Below are 21,003 nucleotides of genomic sequence, written 5' to 3' on the forward strand. Positions count from 1 at the left end.
TGAAAGACATAAGCATAAAATGGAAATGTTGTCATTCACTTATTTATAGCACAAAGCTATGAAGGAAATCCATACTGATCTCTTGTAAAGAAAGCTTTTAGTTGACAAATAATTTATCCTTGTCCCAGACCACGAGGAAATTTTCGTCACCTAAGAAGCTTCCTTTATGAAAAGTCTCCATGGTTTTCCTTTGCAGCTTCGTGTACAAATGGGTGGTTGGCAAATTTTGCTGGCCTGCTGCATAACTGATTTACCGAATAGACAAATTGTTTGAGAGAGTAAAACTGTCACTGGAAACAGTGCCATGGCAGTATGAAACATGACGAAAAAAAATTTTTTCAAAAAAAAAATCCAAGTGCCTATATTGAAGGGGTGGGGGGGGGGATGAGGACAGAGGTAGAGGGCGGGGACAAGATTCTCCTTTTTTGGGCAGTGGTAGCCAAAGCAACCTGACAAAGGAGGTGGACGACAGGCACTGAAGGGGAAAGGAGGGGGGGGGGGGGTCAATCGTCCCTAACCCCTGGAGGACGAAGGTCTGTCCGAGTGATCTCCAAGTTACCCTATCTCAAGCAAGCTGATTTCATTTTATCCCTGTGAACTTATTAATTCTGTTACTCCATCAAACTCAATGGCATCCTCGGCTTCCTTTCCCTTCCAGTGGTATACCCTCCGTTGCTCTAACTGACCAGCGGCTGTCTGTCCTACACATTTTGTGGCCAGCCCAGGCACCTTAAAGCCAACATTGATTGAAGTGTTCACATCTATGGGTCACCCATGTTGCTCTAAAATCACCTTTTGTGTACTTTAAAACGAAGGCAAGATGGGTGCTTTGATCAGGTTACAACAGATGTCAGTTATAAGGGCTTATCCGTGCTGGCATAAATTAGAAACGAATGCTAAACTGCAATGGAATGGACCAACAGAGCAAGTACGCACCAAAATGCATCTGAGATGCACAGATACATTCTCAAAATCAACTACTAAACAAGTGCACATGTTAATGGCACAGCCTCAGAGAGCCATATAATGAGCACAAGGGTACACAAATGTCTATTGATGTGCCTTTCTCTGCCACCATACATTTTAGCTCAGAGTCAAAACTTAGCACATGTAGTACAAAATGGGAATGAAAAAAGAGAAACAGTTTACTAGTCCAGGTGTTCATCAATGAGCATTTAAAGGCCAACTCCGGCGATTTTTCGAGGTCGATGGATCTCAATGAAATTCGCTGGGTACGTTCCTTTGCACGTTTCCGTCATTTATGCCAAATTACAGGCTTGAGACATGCGCAGATTGTTTGCAAATGAATTTTAAAGATTGTCTGCAAACGCCCTCCTGGCTTCTCACAATTATTGGCAACACTGCGTCTGTGACGTCAGTATTGGGAAGGCGGCGGAAGTGACGCAGCCGAAGGCACCACTAACTTCGGCACTTCGGCCGCTACAGCGAGCGTCTGCTGTGCACAAGGCGACAGACAGCGTTGGTTTGGCCGGCGCTTCGCTGGTCGTCCCGGCTGTCACAGTTTTCATACTCCGCGCCAGCGTGACCGGCATGCCTTGCATGACTTTTGGTTCGTTCATAACAACCTCTACGTCATACGTAGACAGTACACTCGGTTGGCTTTCGGTTTCGATGTTGCGCTTTTTTGCTAATTTAAAATTATTCTCCAACTTGCCGAGTATTTCTGCTATCGGGCCCGTAACAGGAGCGTCTCAGGAACATAAAAGCACAATTACTTTGACATGGACAAAAAATCGCCGGAGTTGGCCTTTAAGTGTTCAATAAGTGACCAAAACAAGTGCAACCACATCCCCTTGTTCAGTGAATTGGGTTTAAATTTAGCAAAACCACCATGCACCATACCAACACTTCGCTAGTCTTACGAGAAAGATCATTCAAGAAGCAGCATCACATACATGCTCACTGGATCATTTGAACAAGAGTACACTTCTATGTCCTGCAAGCTGAGAGCTACTTTTGAATCTAGTGGTGTGTTGGCTCATTTTGAAGTAAATCAACTTGCCAACGGGTAGTGCAACGGCACATAGTATGCTGCTACTTGTTGCAAAGGCTCATGTAGCAGCATAGCAGGCAATCTAGTGAGCTAGACTGAGTGTCACTATGTTGCAATGTACTGCTCCCATATGACCACCTTCTGTGTCGTGATGTCACAACACAATACGCTCCTGGAAGACTAAACTGATACCAGCTGCAGAAAAGTTTTTAAGGTGTTCTGAGGCTCCCAAATATTTTTCCTAAGGTATACACATCTTCACATAAAACAAGCAATGGTAACTAGAAAATATCAAGTCAGTATGCCTTAAAAATAACACGAAGCTTTAACCCTCCCCCCATTTCCCCTAATTAAAAAAATAGACAAAGGACTGTAATTTTGAAGGAGGCTGTAATGGAGGGCTCCGGATTGTATTTGACCACCTGGAGTTCTTTAGGATGCATACAGGCGTTTTCGTACACAGCCTCCATGAAAGTGCAGCATTTGTGACTGGGAATCAAAGCTCCAACCTTGTCTGAGCAGCAAAATGCCGTTATGAAAGCTACCCTGGAGGAGGGTGGCTGAAATATTTTTTTGAAATTTCCTGAACGCTCTCAGCAATCCTATAGCAAAGGCATGTAGCCTTTGCTATAGCCAGCCATGCAGTATGCCTACCAGATTTCTCAATCTCTGCTACAGCGCTACCAGTAGGCCTGCAATCATTGGACATGAAGCTCATAGTCACGAAGCCAGGAAAAGACATCACTGTTTCTAGCACAGATTCAGTAGGACGACTTAGCTTCGGTCTTGCATACCGCTGGTTTCATAATAACTGCTACTGGCACCCATCTCTGCAACTCAGGAGCAGCTTGGGTGGAAACTACCTGTCTTCACACCCACCTTTATTCTAATTTCCTGAAAAATTAAAGTTTCCCATGAATGCAAAATTAAACCTGGTATTTCTGGGCTGTTTTCGTACATAGAAAGCTATCAAAACCTGCCCAGTTCAGCCTATAATATCTTGGTAATGCACTGCAATCCACCTTGTGCCATATCAACTGTGAGCAGATAAAAGAGGGAGAGAGAACGAAGGGCAGACCCAACAGGGGGTGAGAAGCAGTACAGAAGACTTAGAAATTAATACCATGCACAGTATTAATGGGTTGTAAGTTGTTCAATTTAAACAATGCAAGTTTGCAAAGATGGCTCATGTTTCTAGCTCAATGTATGAACTGAGCAAAGGAGTCCATGCTTGCTTGTGTGTAACAAGTGCAAGTGAGATGTGGTAGTCAGCATCATTAGCCATGGCACTGTTTGCAGACAGGAGTGTTTTGCAAGCCGGATTTCTGTAGCCTCTCAGCATGGCAATCACAGCACACAGCAAACCCAAGACAACACAACGATGGGTTTAGAATAATGCAAGACTTACCATAGTAATCCAGTGGGTGAGCTTTATGCAGAGAGAGAGAGAGAGAGGGAGGGAATAAAATTACACCACAGTTGTTCCAATCACTGCACATCAAATGCAGAGTCAGTAGCTGCGAGTTTAACTGCCCTCTTTAAATGCAGCAAAGATACTATATTACACAAAGCCACTGCTGATCCAGAACATTTGTCAAACATGCTAAGGAAACATTATAGACTGAAAGCTTTTGGGAATATCACTACTAACGTGCACTAATTGGCTAAGCATCCACTCAAAATGATCCTCAATCCAACGGGGCATTGTTTCTGGTGCGACAACATGCAACAAAAGTGAACGTATCTGCACAATAGACCAATAAAGAATTTAGCCCTTGTTAGTAGTACTGCAACTAAAGCTGGTCTAGAAGCAGCTTGAGGTGCATAATAAGACAAGGACTAAGGACAGACATGTATTCAGCTGCAGGCACTCGTGACTGGTTCTTCTGTGCTTCACTGTAAGCCGCCCAATTCTTTAACTATCGTGCGCGAGCGCCGACTTTTTTGTGCGTCAGTGCCGTACGATGGAGCCAAGTTGCAAACAGGGCGAGAGTAAGTGCATGCCCACGAAGCGCGCCCAGCTGGGCCCATCGTCCGCTTGGTTGTTCCTTCGTGAGAACGTCACGCTGCATTAACTCACTTCAGACGAACAGGCAGCGCTCCTAGCTTGTATCTTATATTCCGAAGATCAGCAAGCGACCAAGAAAATGTCACACGCCCGCGCGCATGAGATAAGCTGACAAATGTGGATGGTTCATTTGTTATCTGGCGACGTAAACGCCTTTTTTTTCCTTGTAAGAGGGGCGCTTACTCTCGCCCTGTTTGCAACTTGGCTCTGTCGAACAGCGCTGATGTACAAAAAAGTCGGCGCTCGCGCACGATAGTTAAAGATTTGGCCGACTGTACATATAAACACAGAACATGCACAAAGCTGCGCTAGGTCGACAATTTAGTTGTCAGCCAGGTGTTACCATGTCATCAGTTATCATCCTCGTCTACAACCTGAGGTTATATACACAGTGAAGCAGAAAAGAATGAATTAATTTCCGAGATTTTACATGCCAAAACCCCAATATGATTACGAGGCATGTCATAGCAAGGGACCCCAGATTTATTTTGACCACCTGGGGTTCTTTGACGTGCACCTAATTTTAAGTACTCAAGTGTTATTGCATTTCGCTCCCATTGAAATGCAGCCGCCGTGGCTGGGAATCAAACCTGCAACCCAGAGCTTAGCAGCGCAACACCTCAGCCTGCTAAGCTATCATGGAAGGTAAGCATAGAAGAATTAAAATCGATTGTGAGTGTGCATTTTTTTGTGTGTGTGTTCTTAGTTCTTGTCTTGTATTGAACCTAGAAACCTTGGGACCTTCATCTGTATATGCATGATTATATATTATTTTGATTATATGCAATAAACCTGAATCTGAAAACCCTTCTAGTCGCCTGCAAACTATACGCCCCAATATAGCACACAGTCAGGCTAACCTTCTCACGCAACAATTATGTGCAAAAGATGTCAGGAACCTCCCCATGCTACAGAAAACATGCTCTAGCATTGCGCGTGTAACAAAAGAAAACAAAGCTGCACATGATGACTTAGAGTTTCTATGTATTACCAGCCCCTACCAGAATACGCAAACATATGGTATTGTAACTAAACACATGAAGTTATGTGCTACACCTCACACTGCAGTGCAAGAGCATGCATTCTCGTCTCCAATCACTCTAACAAATGCTATTCCCTCTTGATATGTGAACTTTCTCAAACACTTCTCCTATACTAGCACGGAAGCTTGATGGGGAGGTTTTGTAAATGAACTGGGAGTTTTCTAAACATGCAATGGGTCATTCAATGCAGAAAAATGCAAAAAAACACTGAACAAAATGCGACAGTGAAGGTGAGAAGCAAAAAAGTAGTCCCCCTGCCCCAAAATTTTTTGCACATCCTTCGTGCACAAGTTACAACATGCAAAGGAGCCCAGAGGCAGATAAGTGTGCAAGTGGGACTCAGTTTAGCCCAAAAGCTATTGCAAGTGCATTGGAAAGACATTGCAGAACTTGGGATTAGCTGAAACGAGAAACCCTCAGCCATAAAGCAAGCAATATAAACTTTTTCTTAACTATAACTGTATGCCGGACAAGTGTGCAAACACGGTTAACAATTTTATGCTACTAAACCTTTTTTTCTTCTTTTAAGTAAGAAAGACCTAAAATGTGGAATACAACACAAAAAAATATCCTTTGCTCGTTTTTCCAACACACAAACAAAGCCGACCACAAGCAACCTCCACCTTCACAGAAACAAAACGATGCTGAGCAGCAATTAAGCAGAAAAAAAAAAGCACTCATACCAGATTTTCCAGCTGGCTCTGGTGCTGTGAATGAAAAAAAAAATTCCAACCGGTATGCAAATTAAGCAAAAAGTATTAATGAATATCAAATAAAAATCTGAGCAGGCTAAAACATTTGCCAGGTTGCTATGCTCATTCACATTTACTTCCTTAAACCATGAAAATTCTTGCTGGTGCAATGGCAGGGGCAGAAAACTTACAAGACTGTTATACCGTTAAAAGTGCATTTTGAAACTGCTGTCGTATAACCCCATGTAGCTGCATCAATGGCACCTACAGAGGTGAACAAAAAATATTGTAAGTCTTGTGCAAAAGACTACTTGTCTATGCTTCAAGAAATATTGCTTGCTCTTTTTCAAAATTTCCTAAAAGACGAGCACCTTTGCAGGCAATCAGGTAATATTATATTGTTCATTGCCATTTGCTACACCTTCACTGTTCATGTAGTGTGTCGCGTGACAAGAGTGCAAGAAATAGAACAAGACAGAAAAGCTCATATTCTTGAGTGTTTGTGCCAGTGCATATCGACTACATGTTTTTTCCCCCCTTTTCTTCCATGTCTTTCTGGTTCTTCTCCACATTTCTTGTAATCCTTGCCCTATATTCCACTGTACCAGAAGGAGAGGCTGCTTTCGGCTGTTCGTCACTCAGAAAACCTGTTGTTTCTACTGACCCAATGAGTAACTGTATCTCCAACTTTTGTTTAACCACTAAAAAATTGCACTCTCACTGCAAAAAAAATATGTTTGCTTGAAATCTGCAGTAGCATTCCACCCATAATCCTAACGTAAACAATGCTATTTCAGGCCTTCAGCTACACGCACAAGACCAGCAAAAAGTGTGATAATAAAGGTTAAAGCTAGTAGCGTACATGTGAATGTTGCAATGGTTAAGTCGCATCAAACCCAGAAATAAACTTTGTTATATCAAATAATACTAGTATTAGCATATATTCATTACATGTTGATCTAGCGGAAAAATGTCTTAGATTTACCAATGCACTGCGCTGCCATGCAGACACGACAGTATGTGGTAAGATGGCAGCAGAAAAAACACGAAGCTGGGTGTAGACAGGAGGCTTAGAATACAGAAACCTAAGGTGAAAATGTGGGCCACAGCAGCAACAAACCTTTCCGGGTCTTGAAAAAATGCCCATGCTCTCTAGGCGAGGATGTTAAAGAGCCTTCAGGCAGCGTTAAAGAAAAAGGAAGGAAGAAGGAAAAGAGCAGAGAAAATATTGCGTGTGTTTATAACAGCACATGCCATGTACACAGTGCACAAGCTACCATGCTAAACAGTGGTCTTCTGGTGCGTATCTCAAGTTCTCTTCAACTGCGATTGCATGAATGCACTCAACACACGAACAAAACGAGACGCACATATCGCATACTTGTAACAGCTTTAATTGAAACTGTCATCAGGTGTATATGTTGATACATGCACACTGCACACATGTGCCACTTAAAGAGCAAAGGCCCTGTTCTTGTCAGTGTCAGATACGCTACACTAGGCCAATTTTCTTTTTCTTCACACATCACTGTCTCAGTAATAAGCACAGACGTTTGATTGCAATTGCAAGCTAGTACCATAAATCAATTTTAATTGAAAGAATAAATGCCAGAATAATTGTTTCCTGTACTTTCACAGAGGCTTCTTTGCCTTTTGTAACTGAGAAAAAATTAAACCATTTTTACTCTGGCAGGAAACAACCAATAAAGAGCACAAGAGACCACATTCCCACAATGCTTTTCAGTAGTGCAAGAAGCCACCTCAGTGTTCCTTCCTCTACAGGTTCAAACCACTTGCGGTACACAAGACGACATCAATAAAACCTCACGATGCGCAGGAGAGCATAAGAACGACACTGAACTAGGGCAACTTATTCAAGTAGACAAATCCTGAACAGTGAGGCACGAAATTTGAAAACATGGTTGACTAGCTTAATACCCTAAACCCGCTTTACATACTAATATGTTGATATAATCGAAGCATCCTTGTGAATGACAATATCTGTGATGCAATTATTAAACAATATAGTAAACAGCATCAGAAATATGATCAAGAGAGACACTGCAGGCTGGGCCATGCTTGTGACAGGCACAAAGAAGTAATGGTGCAGCATATTTCCGTTAGAGAGCCGCTAATTGGGTTTCTCAACTAGTATCTATATCAGCTAGAAATTCTGGCTAGTGGAAGTAAATTTCAGTGGCTTGTGCCTTGCATTACGTTGAAAGAGAGAAAGAAAGCGATAGTGAGACAAAAGGAAGAATGCACTGGATAAATTAGTCTCAGCTACATGCACTATTTACAGCCAGAGGAGCTGCACTGGAGTGGCAAGTGACGTGCGGAAAGCAAGCTTGCAATCAAAAGCATGTTAGAGAGGGGAATGCCTAGCAACACCATATTCCAAAGAAGTGAACATGGAAAAAAAAAGGGCTGGGAGTGATTTGTGCCTGAACGTGGCATTACTATTATTTGTTTCACAAAGGAGGTACCCAGACAGACAAAAAGGAAATCATGAAAGGAAAGGTGGTAAAGGAAAGCACTGAACGTAAGCTGATGAAAAGAGCCAGGAGATGATGATTAGACCGAAGCTATAACAGTCTCTTGCCCACGGTGCTGATTTTTGACCATCATGGGCAGTGCCTTGTCGAGTTTTGTGAATGTAGACAGCGAGGCCTGTAGTCTGAATTAGCAAGTGTTCACATGCATTTGAGTGACTCTGTGATTGTTGTTGATGAGAACGAAATGCGCAAAGCCTCTGTCAAAAAACATCACAAAGGCATGGCTAACTAGGGTGGAAACAGAGCTATGAAGACATTCTTGCGTGAGAGAAGCACATTCATGTTGGCATGCTTTCCCTGTCAGGCACAGATTTCCACCGATAATTATATATTAAGTAGGCAAGCAATGTGAACAAGCCTTAGGCTGCATTTTAATTTAATTCACTGGACAACTAGACAAATCCTCAAACGGGGCAAAATAATGAAAGTTAACAGTTACAGTACGTCAGATATCAAGGCGTGTCAAATAAAGTACTTTAACTGAAACTTTAAGCCACAGGTAAACAACCACCTTTACCTGTCAGCCAAGGCTATATTAGGTAAAAAGTATAAGCGGAGAAAGATATGCCCCTCCAATCTGGCCTTGCCAAGCTATGGGGGCATCCACAAAACTGGATAGTAAGAAAACTGCACAGGTGTTGGCTGCATTGTGATGGGGAGCAGCATGCTTTCAGGTGCCAACACTGTGCAGGTGGACATGCCAAAGGTATGATGGAGCACTAGAAGAATGGCTGGATCAGTTTTGCATGAAGAAAGAATACGCAAAAGTGGTGTAAAAAAAAAAAAGAAGGCAATGGCGACTATCTTTTGTGGAAGAGTTTGTGAGACAGTTCTATGGTTAACGTAACAAAGCACTTGCTCATGGAGCCATTTCCAAGTTATGTACTCAAGTAAGCCATGGGTAATGGGAAATCCGAGTGCTGTGGCAACAGACCTCGCAACAGAAGTCGAGAAGCAGCTATGGAGAACCATACCAGGCAAAACAAGCAAAGAAAAAAGAAAGAAAATGAGAGAGCTTGTAAATGAAACCGTATTGAAAGATATTATGCTCACCATCCCTTTCACCTGATGGGGCGGTCTGTGTCTGCTTGTTGTATGTGACGTTCTCTCGGGGTGGTATGTTGGTCTGGTGCACCGTACAGATGCTCAGCTTAGGTTTTCTGCGAGAAAGCAAATATTTACATAAAACTCTTTTACTCTTTTAAATATTTACATGCTTCTGAGAAACCTTGCTTGTGGAACATTCACGCATTAGACTGCGTGTAAGTCATAGAAAATAAAACTTCTCTTTATAGGCCACAGATGGAAGGAAAAAAAAAAGACAAGTGCACAAAAAGAACACAGCTAGCACTGAAAAGGAGACAGTTTGTGACTGTCTTGTGTCTTGAGATCACCAGACTTCATTAGCACTTGGATGGTCACAAGAAGATATGATGATAACCGGAACCTTCCGCGTATCTTTGAAAAGATGAGGAAATATGTTACAGAAATATGAGGAACAACATAAATGAAATATGTACACCATGCAACGTACCAAAGGACACATAAGCTACCGATTCCATCAAGAGATCTATGCTTAGTGCAAAACACACAGAGAAAGATTTCGTATACGAAACAAAAGTGCGAGACGGCGCAAATCTTAAAATCGAGCTATTTACAGTCGATTTCCAGTGCTCCTGGGCAACGCGCTCCGTAGTGATCGGCGACCAAAGTGGTATTTTTGCCATGTCGTTCGAGGTACTGTCACTGCCACTGACCCCGAGTGAGAAACCACACTCACTTCTGAACCTTGGCCGGTGCCTGCTGCTGCTGCTGAGGTTCCTGTTGCGTCGGCAGAGACTGGTGGTCGAGGCTGGAAGCAGTGCTGCTCGCGTTCGGCGAGCCCGTGGGAGGCGTCGACACGCTGCTCACACTCAAATCTGGAAAACGGAACCGCACGGACTTGGAACGAGCGCGCAGCAAGCACTCTATCGACGCACCCTGTGCGTACACGGGCACTGATCGACAAATGTTTGGACGCTGCTCACCTCGCGTCAACGTTATTCCCAACGACGATAACAACTCGTCAGGGTCGATGGCATGGTCCGATCTCGATTTCGGCCCGTCGTCAACCTGCGAAACAAGACCATCCGCGGTGTGAAACGCCAACCGAGTGGCGACGGAGTCGAGCGAAGGTGCGGCGGTGGTAATTGCAGATGTCAATCATGCCGATGCCCAGCACACGAGTAGTTTTGCTCTCCCAGCCAGCTCACGAATTGCAAGGTGTCGCGGAAGGGTTTAAAGCACTGACTCGCTGCTTGTGAGACACACCTTCGCTGAGGCATGTTTTACGCAGCCCCAGCAGATGATCAGAGACGGGAGAAAACCCACGGCTTACGTCATTCAACCTGCTGTCTTTCTTCTCCTTTTCCTCCTTTTTCTTAAGCCGTTCCATGCGTAGCTGCTCCAACTTCTGGCGTTTCCGTTCTAACTCCGCTCTTCTGGCCTCCATCGTGAGTGGCTTGTGGTGAAATCGGTGTTGTAGAGTTTCGGCCGGAGCCCTAACACCGAAAACACCCAAAAGCTGGGAGCTGTCCCGCTGTCCTTCCGCCAGGCCACGCCAACTTTGACTGGGCAAATATCTTCGCTTCAAATGAGGGCGCTGCAAACTAGACATTATTTGCCCGCTCACTTGTACTTCAGTATGCAACTGAGTGCTTTAGAATTACAAAAAATAACAAAATAAGTAATTCTTACAAAAATGTTTTATGAATTCACTCAGTTTAGTCAGCAAAAAGAGCGCTGGCGTCGTTAGCGATGTGCCCTTGAGTCGTCGTCTTCTGCTCTGTTTACTTCAATGCACGCATAATTTTCATTACTCGTGAGCTACTTTACAGCAGTGATTCTGTTGAAAAGATGATAAAGTTGCTTCTCTCTCTCTCTCTGGTGAAAAGGAAATGGAACGGCAGAGCTAGCGTCAATTGAGCTCCGTTTGCAGTCTTCTGGCGACGAGAAAAACTTAAAATAGGGTCATTCCACGACAACTGTCCCAGGGGGCTCGAGAAAAATCAATTTCTCTAAAAAATTCTGAGAAAATTACACACATATAGACGTTAGTTCTACAGTATTTTCCCAAAATATTTTGGGCAGCAAAAATTTTTTGGGTACGTGAGCGCCATTTAAACTTCACGAGATGTTGGAAAACCAGGTACGAAAAAAAAAATTCGCTATAAATCGACCGTTCCAGGCATTCTTTCAACACTTGCATTTTTGCGTTTTTCGAGCATCGTTATTTCATTATAGGGCAGTTCCTAATAACAGCCTTATATTTTTACGCCTTAGAGCGTAGGTAAAGTTGAGTAAATTCTCGTCTCTTGGGGAATTTTTTTACAATATACAATTATCGATCAAATGCAGAAGTTACTTTTATAAAACTCTTCATAAAACGTACTATCTCCTAAATTTTTGTTTTGCCCGTGTACGGCGCATAGGCTCTAAAATAAAATCCTGAACTTGGCAAAAACGTTACATTGGCCTATGTTGAGACGTCTGTAGCACCCTAAGGTGGTCCAAGAAAAAATAAGCGGGAAAGCGCATACAATTGCGAACCATAACAACTTAATTATTCCAGAGAAACTTTAATCAAAGTAGTTTTTGTTTTAGTCGAGAAAATGTTTTTGAAGTTTAGTCCCACCATTGCATTTTTTTGTTGGGGGGGGGGGGGGGGGGGCAATACAAACCAACTGAATGTGCTGCATGAAAAAAAAGAGTTAGTGTATTCCTAGGACATGGTTTTCAGTTCCTGTTGTTAGTACTTTATATTGTTTATTGCATATAAATGTGATAATAAACAGAGGTAAACATATAATTCCCCCAATAATGATTCGTATCATCCGATACGAATAATGATTCGTATCAATTGATATTCGTATCATCTGAAATTCGTATCACCAGAAAACATGGAAAATTAGTATGCGACCAAAGAAAGTAGGCATACGTACGTTTTGATTCAGTGTTTCTCAGGGCCGCAGCGACGTCATGAACAGCTCTGAAATATTGCCAGTAAAGTTTTTAGACGTCAACGATCATACTTGCACTCATAAATGTACGGTGCATGCGCGCGTGTGTAATTAATGAACCAGATGTGTTATTGTGCCCCGTGACCGCTAGCAGCCCCTTCCTAATCTTACTACGCTTTTCTGCATGACACCAGAGTACTGCGGCGAAAGTAATTTAAGAAGCGCTTTGCACACGATAGATAAAGGCCAAGCTCCTTCGCGAAGACCGTCCGCTTCGTCCCTTGGGGTCTTCGTCCACCTTAATGGGACTTCATGACGGACCCGCAGCCCAAGTTTCAGTCTTGTTTCATAGAAGGCAGCGTCTCCTGCGCCGCGCGGCGCAGCAGCCAGCCCCACACAGAAGTGGCTCCTGCGCCGCACGGAAGTGACGTCACTTTAAAAATTATTACTTAAAGCTATTTGAATGTATAAACTATTATTGTATAATACGTTAAATTTACAAAAATATTACTAAACAGGTGTTTCACGAGTCAATTAGCCTATATTTGTTAATTAAGCACATATCACAAGCATTTTAAATACAGGGGGCGCCATGGGCGCTGCGGCCCTGCGGCTACGAAAGGTAGTGGCAGAGATGGTAGCTGCGATGTGTGGTGGTGGTAACAACCTTATTGAAAACTCCGGCAAATTCGTGGTCTGGGCCTAGGCCGCCTCCAAGGAGGACCGAAGACCCTGTGCCGTCGTTGCCTGAAGGGATTGCTGGATGCCCAGTTGATCGTGGAGGTTGGAGCTAGCGCGGCCGTCCACCGCGCCGCAGCTTCATCCGAGTGTGTGCACCATAAAGTTTCTCAGTGTGAAGTGTGGATTATTGTTGTTGGACGTACTGCATTTTCTAGATTGCAATGCCAAGCGTGTCGCCGAGTTTTGCTTGTCGCGAAGGGCAAGGTCGACGATGAAATAAATGCTTTTGCGCAGTTCGCGTGTGAATGTCCGGACGCACATGCATGAAACCCCACTGCGTCTACGAAGTGTATACTTACGAAGCCTGTGATCTCCGAAGGCCAAAGCTACTGCATTGCAGGCTGTTTTGCTAAGTGAGAAAACGTACGGCCGTTCTCATCCGTTGCTACGGAAATGCTCCCGTGCTGTCACAGGCCGTGCGTGTTGTTCAACAAGGCAGACACGCTGTTTTGTAGGTAGATGGGCTAATGCAGTTGGCATTTGCCCTTGGGTATCGTTTATCAAGTGCTAATCGCCTATAGCATTACTTTGGCACGTCAGTATTTTGAAGCGGCCTGCCGGTTACCTCGTCAGGTGGTGACGGTATGTTGAGCGACATAAAAAAAGTTTCCTGTTGCATATTCGGCGTGGCTACGTTGCAGTCCGCCTTTTTGTCATCAAAACTTTGATAAACCGTGGAAATCAACATTCCTGACGCGTGTGCCGGAGAAACTGATGCAGCCAGCTGCATTTGAACTTTTCGTGTCCTCCTGCGTCTCGCCGATTAAGAGCATTAATTCGCAAAACACTTTATCATAATAAATATAGCCAATTCTGCGAGGGTCATCATCAAAGGGCCTGTGGACAGGACCACCAGCAGTAAGTCAGGCTGACGGGAGGCCGATGAGGAGGCGCAAATGTAAAAACAATAGTAGCGCGACCAAAAAAAGTAAATAAAAGAAACTGCGAAGGGGCTCGAACCAGCGACCTTACCCGTCCTTTATGTGCTGCGCTAACTAACTACGCCACAGCTGCCGATCAGTTCGGAGGGTTTAACAAGCCGGTTTTGTATTGTAGTCACGCTGGACGTAACTTTAACATTTTTCATTTTTACGTCTGGACGTAACTTTCACAGCTTCTATTGTTACGTCTAGACGTAACGCTAAACACTCCCGACTATTCAAACCATATACTATTATTCAAACGAAGCGCCGAACCGGAAAAGTGCATGACGCCACATCCGTGCGGCGCAGCAGCCGTTTCTGTGTGGGGCAGGCTCGTGCGCCGCGCGGCGCAGCAGTCTCTGCCTTCATAGAATGTCTGATTTCGGGGACATGGCTCGCATCGACGTGGCAGGCACGTGTTACCACAGTACTAGTACGCTGCTGCCTCTAGCACAGGAGCACGCGTCAATGCTTCGGGGGGGAAAAAAAAAAGCGCGACGTCAACGTCATCTGTAACCTAAACGTGAAGGCGCCTAAAGACCTCCAAGATTCGCGCGCGCTATCTCGGAGGCAACGACGCACCGTTGATGGTCGCGCAGCGCGCATGCCAGCGCCCGTGCGTGACTGTCGCGTCTTCCGCGACAGCGCGGGCAGCACCTGTTCGTACCTGTGCGCTAGCGGCAGGTGAAAAGCCGACCAAAAGAATGTTGGGTCTTGAAAAACGAAATGCTCAGCGGAATGCTATACAGCAGATTCAATACAGAGGTAATATTACAAGTGAACAGAAATCTATAGAGGATGCTTTCCATGAGTATACTACAGCCAGCTATTCGATAAGAGTGAAGTAAATGTAGACGTTTTAAAAAAGAATTTCTAAAGTTAATGCCGAAGGTTGAAGACTGCAAGAAAGATAACTTAGAACTCCCTTTCTCTGAAGCAGAAGTGGCAAAAGCAATCACTGACTTTCATTTGGGAAAGTCCCCAGGTGCTGACGGATTCACGGCTACCTTTTATGAACTGTTGAAACACGAAATATCCCCATGTCTAGCAGCGGTATTTAACGAAGCATCAGATATAAAAGTACTGCCGCCGTCATTTCTGTTATCTCATACTATATTAATTCCGTAAACTGAAGACGCAGTTAAATTACGCGACGTAAAGTCATACAGGCCAATCAGTCTATCGAATATTGACTACAAGATTTTGATGAAAGTCCTAGCAAGGAGACTTCAGACAGTTGTTCATGATATTGTACGCGACCACCAGACATGCGGAATTAAAGGGCGTACTATATTTACAAACATTCATAAGGCACGAAGTGTACTGGAATGCTGTGATGCCACAAATGACCACATTGCAATGATCCAGATTGATTTAGAAAAAGCGTTTGACCGAGTACCTCATGACATTCTTCTTCTCTTGTTGGACTATGTTGAATGGCATATACTGGATGTAAAACGCGCCTCATCATCAACAAAGTTATCGGGAAACGAATCCATGTTGAACGTTCTGTGCGGCAAGGCTGTCCTTTGTCATCTCTTCTTTTTTCAATTTATATAAGTCATTTTGCCGGAAGGTCATGGAAAGTAGTACCATAAAAGGGTACAAACTACAAGAAGCTGAAGTACGGTTACTGGCTTACGCCGATGATATAGCTGTGTTTTGTAAAGATTACGAAAGCGTCACTGACACCGCTAAAATTGTGAACCTTTATTGCAATACGAGTGGAAGTCTGGTCAACTGGAGCAAGTGCGTGAGTTACTGGCACGTTGAATGGCCAGTGACCCCTGACTTCTTCGCGGGTATATTATGGACTACTACTCCTGTGCGGTACTTAGGTGTTCCACTGGAACATTATTGTGACAGTGAACCGTACTGGCGGCGTCAGGCCGCTGAACTGCGAGAAAAAACTCAGCAATTCAAGGGTTTTCATCTATAAATTTTCGCCAGAGCAACCTTTTGTAACATATTTTTGGTTAGTAAGCTCTGGTACGTGCTTCAAGTACTGCATTATTCGCGTGTGAATGTACAAAAGCTTCACCGAATATTTACTGTTTTTTTGTGGGGTTCTTCTTGGGAGCGAACAAGTAGAACTAACCTTTTCAGACGGGTTCGCTCTGGTGGCCTTAGTCTGTGTCATTTGTATCTGCGTCAGTTAGTTAACCGGTTCATGTTCTTCCGAAATAATCGAGACCCGTTAATACGTACTGTTATACAACTTAGGCTTGGGAGGGTGTTGCCGGAACCGGTGGTGGCTTCTGGCAACATGAAAACAAATGTTAGAGGTTACTTGAAAGAAGTAGATAATTCGAGTCTCTTTTTAAAAACGCGCTTTTCTTTGGAATATCTCTGTTCTGTTTCCCGTAAGAAGTTATACAAAAATCTAGTAGACACAATTCTTCCTGTTCCTCTTTATAGAGCAATGTAACGTGTAGGCCCGGGTCAGAATGTCTTAAGCCGAGTAAAAAAAATGGAGGTAACACCCGGAGTAAAATCCTTTTTCTTCAAATTACACAGTGCAACATTGCCTGTCAAAACATGGATGCAGGAAAAGGGCTTATTCGTTCTTCGGGGAGACCTTTGTTTACTCTGCAGGAAGCTGGAGACAATCGAAGATGTTTTTCTTGACTGCTGGGGTGCGGTCTTTTTTTGGGACGTTCTTCAACGCACTTTAAAAAAGGATTTGCCCCTTGACGCCTACGGCATCAGATTTCTCCCGGTTGAAAATGAGGAAGGGGTACCGTTCCATCTAGTCATGTTACTGGGCCTGCACAGTATATGGCAGTCAAGAATGGCGGTGCGCCATGCTGATATTAATGCACGTCCGTTTCGACACTACTTATTCGAGTCTATATGTTCATTTGTAGAAACACAAAAGGTCCAGCAAGATGTACCAGATTGGCTTCATCAAGTAGAAAGCCTTCTACAGATGAAGCAATTTTAAGAAGCTTGCAAACTGTATTTTTATTTTTTTTGTTCTTTGTTCGGTATAAATTTGTTTGTCACTGCTGTATGTATGTACATAGGCAATAAAGAAAGAAAAAAAAAGCTAGCGTACGTTCGTATCAAACACCGCGGGGTGCAAATCGGTTCGCAACAACCGTACTCCAATACATTGCAGGCTAATGGGCCTTGGTCGGGACCACAGAAAAATTCGTATCACCCCAAAATTCGTACGAGCCGTGATCGTATCACCAAGGTTTTACTGTAGATGGCGCCACCGCACCGTGGCCGTCCCCCTACCGTGGCCGTCTGCGCGCACGCGAGTAAAAGCGAGAAGACGCCACGGCCGCTTCGCTGGCCCAATGCGTCGGCTGGGGCAAATGCCTGGGGCATAAAGTTAATATACTGACTCAGTATATTAACAATATTAACTCTATGGGCTGGGGAAAGGTCAGTTACGATCACGTGATCAAACATGGCAGCGCCCGTGCGCCCCTGCGGAAAATCCGGAAAATCGTCTGTACCCTCCTCCTCACCACTGCCTTGCACCCTCAACTCACAGACACGCTGGCATCACCGGCGATCGCAGCGCTCTCATGAGCGCACTCAACGGTTCGAGCTTCGCCCAGTCGTGGCCTCCGATATTGCGCGCCCACAAATCGCGCGCTATCTCGGAGGCCCATGGATGGATGGATGCTATGAGTGTCCCCTTTATAACGGGGCGGTGACATGTCTGCCACCATGCTCGAAGAAAAAAGAAAAAAACTTCCTTGTTTCATGCTGGCCTAATACCTTATCTACATTGATTAAATCTATGTTATACCAAAAAAAATTATATATTCACGGTCTATCTCTCTGCCTCTTAAGGCAGAATGACCTTATTTTTTCCCCATTATTTATTTTTGTACTCTATCTCTAATTTTCTGCCACCAATACTCTAACCGTCTCTTACTTATTTCTATCGCGGACGTGTTCAGCTTTCCATTGTTGTCCCTAAAACCCATGGCTTCCTGTAGACTCGTGCCCACAAGTATACCTGGGTGAATATCGCCACATTCAATCAGTACATGTTCCATCGTTTCCTTAGTTCCCCCGCAGCATGTACATTGTTCTTCTTCGTTACTGAATCTCGCCTTATAACTACGCGTTCTAAGGCAGCCCGACCTTGCTTCAAACAGTAAAGCGCTTCCCCTTGAATTATCATAAAACCTTTCCCTCCTTATTTCGTTTTTTTCCTTTCGGTAGTTACTCAGAGCCGGCTTCTTTTCCATCGCTGCCATCCAATAAGTCCTCTCCGCCTCTCTGACCTTCTACTTAATGCTCCTTGTTGCCATATCACCCGCACTGCTAGCCGTATATTTACTGGTGAGCCTCCTAGTTCTTTTTCTCCACTGCGTGTCAACGCTTTTTCTATACAAATACCTGAAAACCTTCTCTGCCCATCTACTCTTCTTCATTTTCCTCAGCCTCTCTTCGAATCTCATTTTGCTCTGAGCTTTCCTCACTTCAAAGCCTGTCCATCCCATATCACCCTTTACAGCCTCATTTGTCGTCTTCCCATGAGCGCCCAACGCGAGGCGGCCAACCGTCCTTTGATTTACATCCATTCCTGATTGTACCTCTGACTTCATGCACACCACTGAGTTCCCAAATGTAAGCCCCGGGACCATCACACCCTTCCACAGCCCTCGAAGCACCTCGTACCTATTGTATCCCCATAAAGCTCTGTGCTTCATAATTGCAGCATTCCTCTTTCCCTTTGCTACCGATGCTTTCTCTTGTACCTCCATATATCTATCCCCCTCATTTACCCATACTCCGAGGTACTTGTACTCGCTTACCCTCGGTATTTTTTGGCCCTGTACGAAGACCGCATGGTCTTCGTGATCATTGAATACCATCAATCCACATTTTGTTGCACTAAATCCTAGTCCTAGAGCCTCACATTCCCTTCCGCATATATCTGCCAATCGCTGTATATCATCCTGACTGTCCGCAAATAAGACAATATCATCAGCATAAAATAGACCTGGAAGCTTCTGCTCAACCATCGTGCCGACCTGTTTGTGCGACAAATTAAATCCAATTTTGCTACCTTCTAGCGCTTTTTCCATCCTCACCATATACAGCATGAATAACAGCGGGGACAAAGGACATCCCTGTCTCAGCCCCTTGCTAATTTCAACGCTGTCCTTGCTACTTATTCCTTCCCATTCTATACAAACTGTATTTTCTCGGTATATTTCCCCCAAAAGCTGTATACAGTCGTCCCCTATGCCCACTTCTTTCAATATATCCCACAAAATTTCCTGATTAACGTTGTCATACGCCCCGGTGATATCTAGATAAGCTACGTATAAGGGCCTGTTTTCTATTTTCGATATTTCTATACACTGGGTAAGAACAAACAGATTATCGTCTAACCGCCTGTCGATTCGAAATCTATTCTGAAGTTCTCCCAAAATATCATTTTGTTCTACCCACGCTTCTATTTTTAATTTTACTGCCTGCATCGCCATCCTGTATAGCACCGATGTAATGGTTAGCGGTCTATACGAGCGAATGTTATCATTTTCTCCCCTGCCTTTATAGATTAAGTTCATTCTACTTTTTCGCCAACTGTCTGGTATTTCCCTCTCCTGTAAGCACTTTTCTACGGCTTTCAGCAGTGCTTCTTTAGTGTTATGTCCGAGTTCGTTAATGAGGCTGACGGGAACCCCATCTAAGCCCGGAGTAGTGCGCTTAGGAATTTTTCCTTCGGCCTTCTTCCAATTGAAATTCTCTAGTACTACATCTTCGTCAGTTGCTCTCCTTTGCGTACTTTTACCCACCGGGGGAATCCCCTGGGTGACCTTTTTAAACGAACCGGCTGTTATCTTTCGGATGTAACCTAGCGCTTCATGCCCTTCCAATTGATTTCCTCCTTCATCTACCAAACGTTGTTGCATTGTGACAGGCTTCCTACCTAGCGCTTTTAGGTGGCTCCAAAATATCCTAGGCGCGGCCTTCTTGTTTTCGCGAATCTCTGTCATCCAGCGTTCACTTTCACCTTTAATTTTTGCCTCGACTAATTTCTGCACAGTGGATTTTTGCTCTAAATATATTTCCCATATTTGGTTGACTTCGTCCTGTGGCCGCTTCTCGTTTTTTGCCTGTCTGTGCTCCCGTGATGCCTCACGTCGCTTCTCGATCACCTCCCGGATTTCTTTGTTCCACCAACTTTTTGGCTTTCTCTTAACTTTCCAACAAATAGTTTTCTGCTCTTTTTCCATTTCTTTCGTGATTACATGTAGCAGCTCACTATATTTCCAGTCTTTGCCTGGTAGTTCGTCTACTTTTTCCTCGCCTCTTGCGGCTATATTTGTTATTTGTTTGTCATTTAGATACAAGCTGCCAAACTTTGATTCTATGTTCTTATTCTATGTTCTTAAGCTCGCGGAGTGGTTGATATCTCCTCCGACGGGTTCCGCCACACTACCAGCTGATCTTATTTTATTCTCTGTACCCAATCTAGCCCCCCGTCCAGCCTGGCTCCCCCATTCCCACTGCCATTTATCGTCAATATAGTTTATTCCTCCTCCTTATTCTCTGTACGGCGACAACCTGTAAAATATGCGGACAAACAAAAAGAATTCGAGAACGATCACCGATAAGCGTAAACTCGGGCCATGTGGTTGTGTCTTCAGGGGTGAAGTTACAGCCGCAGACACGTGGATCGTGGCGTTGAACGGATAGCGAAAGCGCGACGATCATTGCAGTCGAACTGAAGGGATTCCACTCGCCAGATGCTTCACAAACATTGCACGATGTCGCAGCTTTACAAGTCGACAATAGCTAGCTATGTGGTACACAACACGGCTAGGGCATGTCCAAGAAAAGACACTTCGAGATAAACACTGTCGCTCAGCTCACGTAAGCACGGAGCTCATTACGATCGCTGTCCACAGGACGTTCAGTGACTGTTCGGTTCAGTTCAGAGTTCGGCGGACTGGACATATCCAATCAGATCAGCCGCCTGCGTGACGT

General features: G+C 44.2%; 1 protein-coding gene across 26 annotated transcripts in view; it reads right to left on the bottom strand.

Annotated features, from left to right (window-relative positions):
* The window catches only part of LOC119393224 (cytoplasmic dynein 1 intermediate chain 2), a 59,972-nt gene extending 48,988 nt beyond the window's left edge, over positions 1-10,984 (bottom strand). For 7 of the 26 annotated variants that reach the window (XM_037660092.2, XM_037660084.2, XM_049416149.1 and 4 more), the window contains exons 1-6: positions 10,750-10,970; positions 10,400-10,484; positions 10,153-10,291; positions 9,426-9,532; positions 6,938-6,991; positions 3,423-3,443 (exon numbers count right to left, since the gene is read on the bottom strand). In XM_037660092.2, coding sequence (XP_037516020.1) covers positions 3,423-3,443; positions 6,938-6,991; positions 9,426-9,532; positions 10,153-10,291; positions 10,400-10,484; positions 10,750-10,863 — 520 coding nt within the window. In that variant the 5' untranslated portion in view covers positions 10,864-10,970. Of the gene's footprint in view, positions 1-3,422; positions 3,444-5,808; positions 5,833-6,937; positions 6,992-9,425; positions 9,533-10,152; positions 10,292-10,399; positions 10,485-10,749 lie in introns of all 26 variants that reach the window. The other 19 variants (XM_037660131.2, XM_037660128.2, XM_049416150.1 and 16 more) reach the window with 7 other exon arrangements.
* Positions 10,985-21,003: the final 10,019 nt, after the last annotated feature.

The sequence above is a fragment of the Rhipicephalus sanguineus genome, chromosome 5 (genome assembly GCF_013339695.2).
Source record: "Rhipicephalus sanguineus isolate Rsan-2018 chromosome 5, BIME_Rsan_1.4, whole genome shotgun sequence".
In the NCBI taxonomy this organism is placed as follows: Eukaryota; Metazoa; Arthropoda; class Arachnida; order Ixodida; family Ixodidae; genus Rhipicephalus; species Rhipicephalus sanguineus.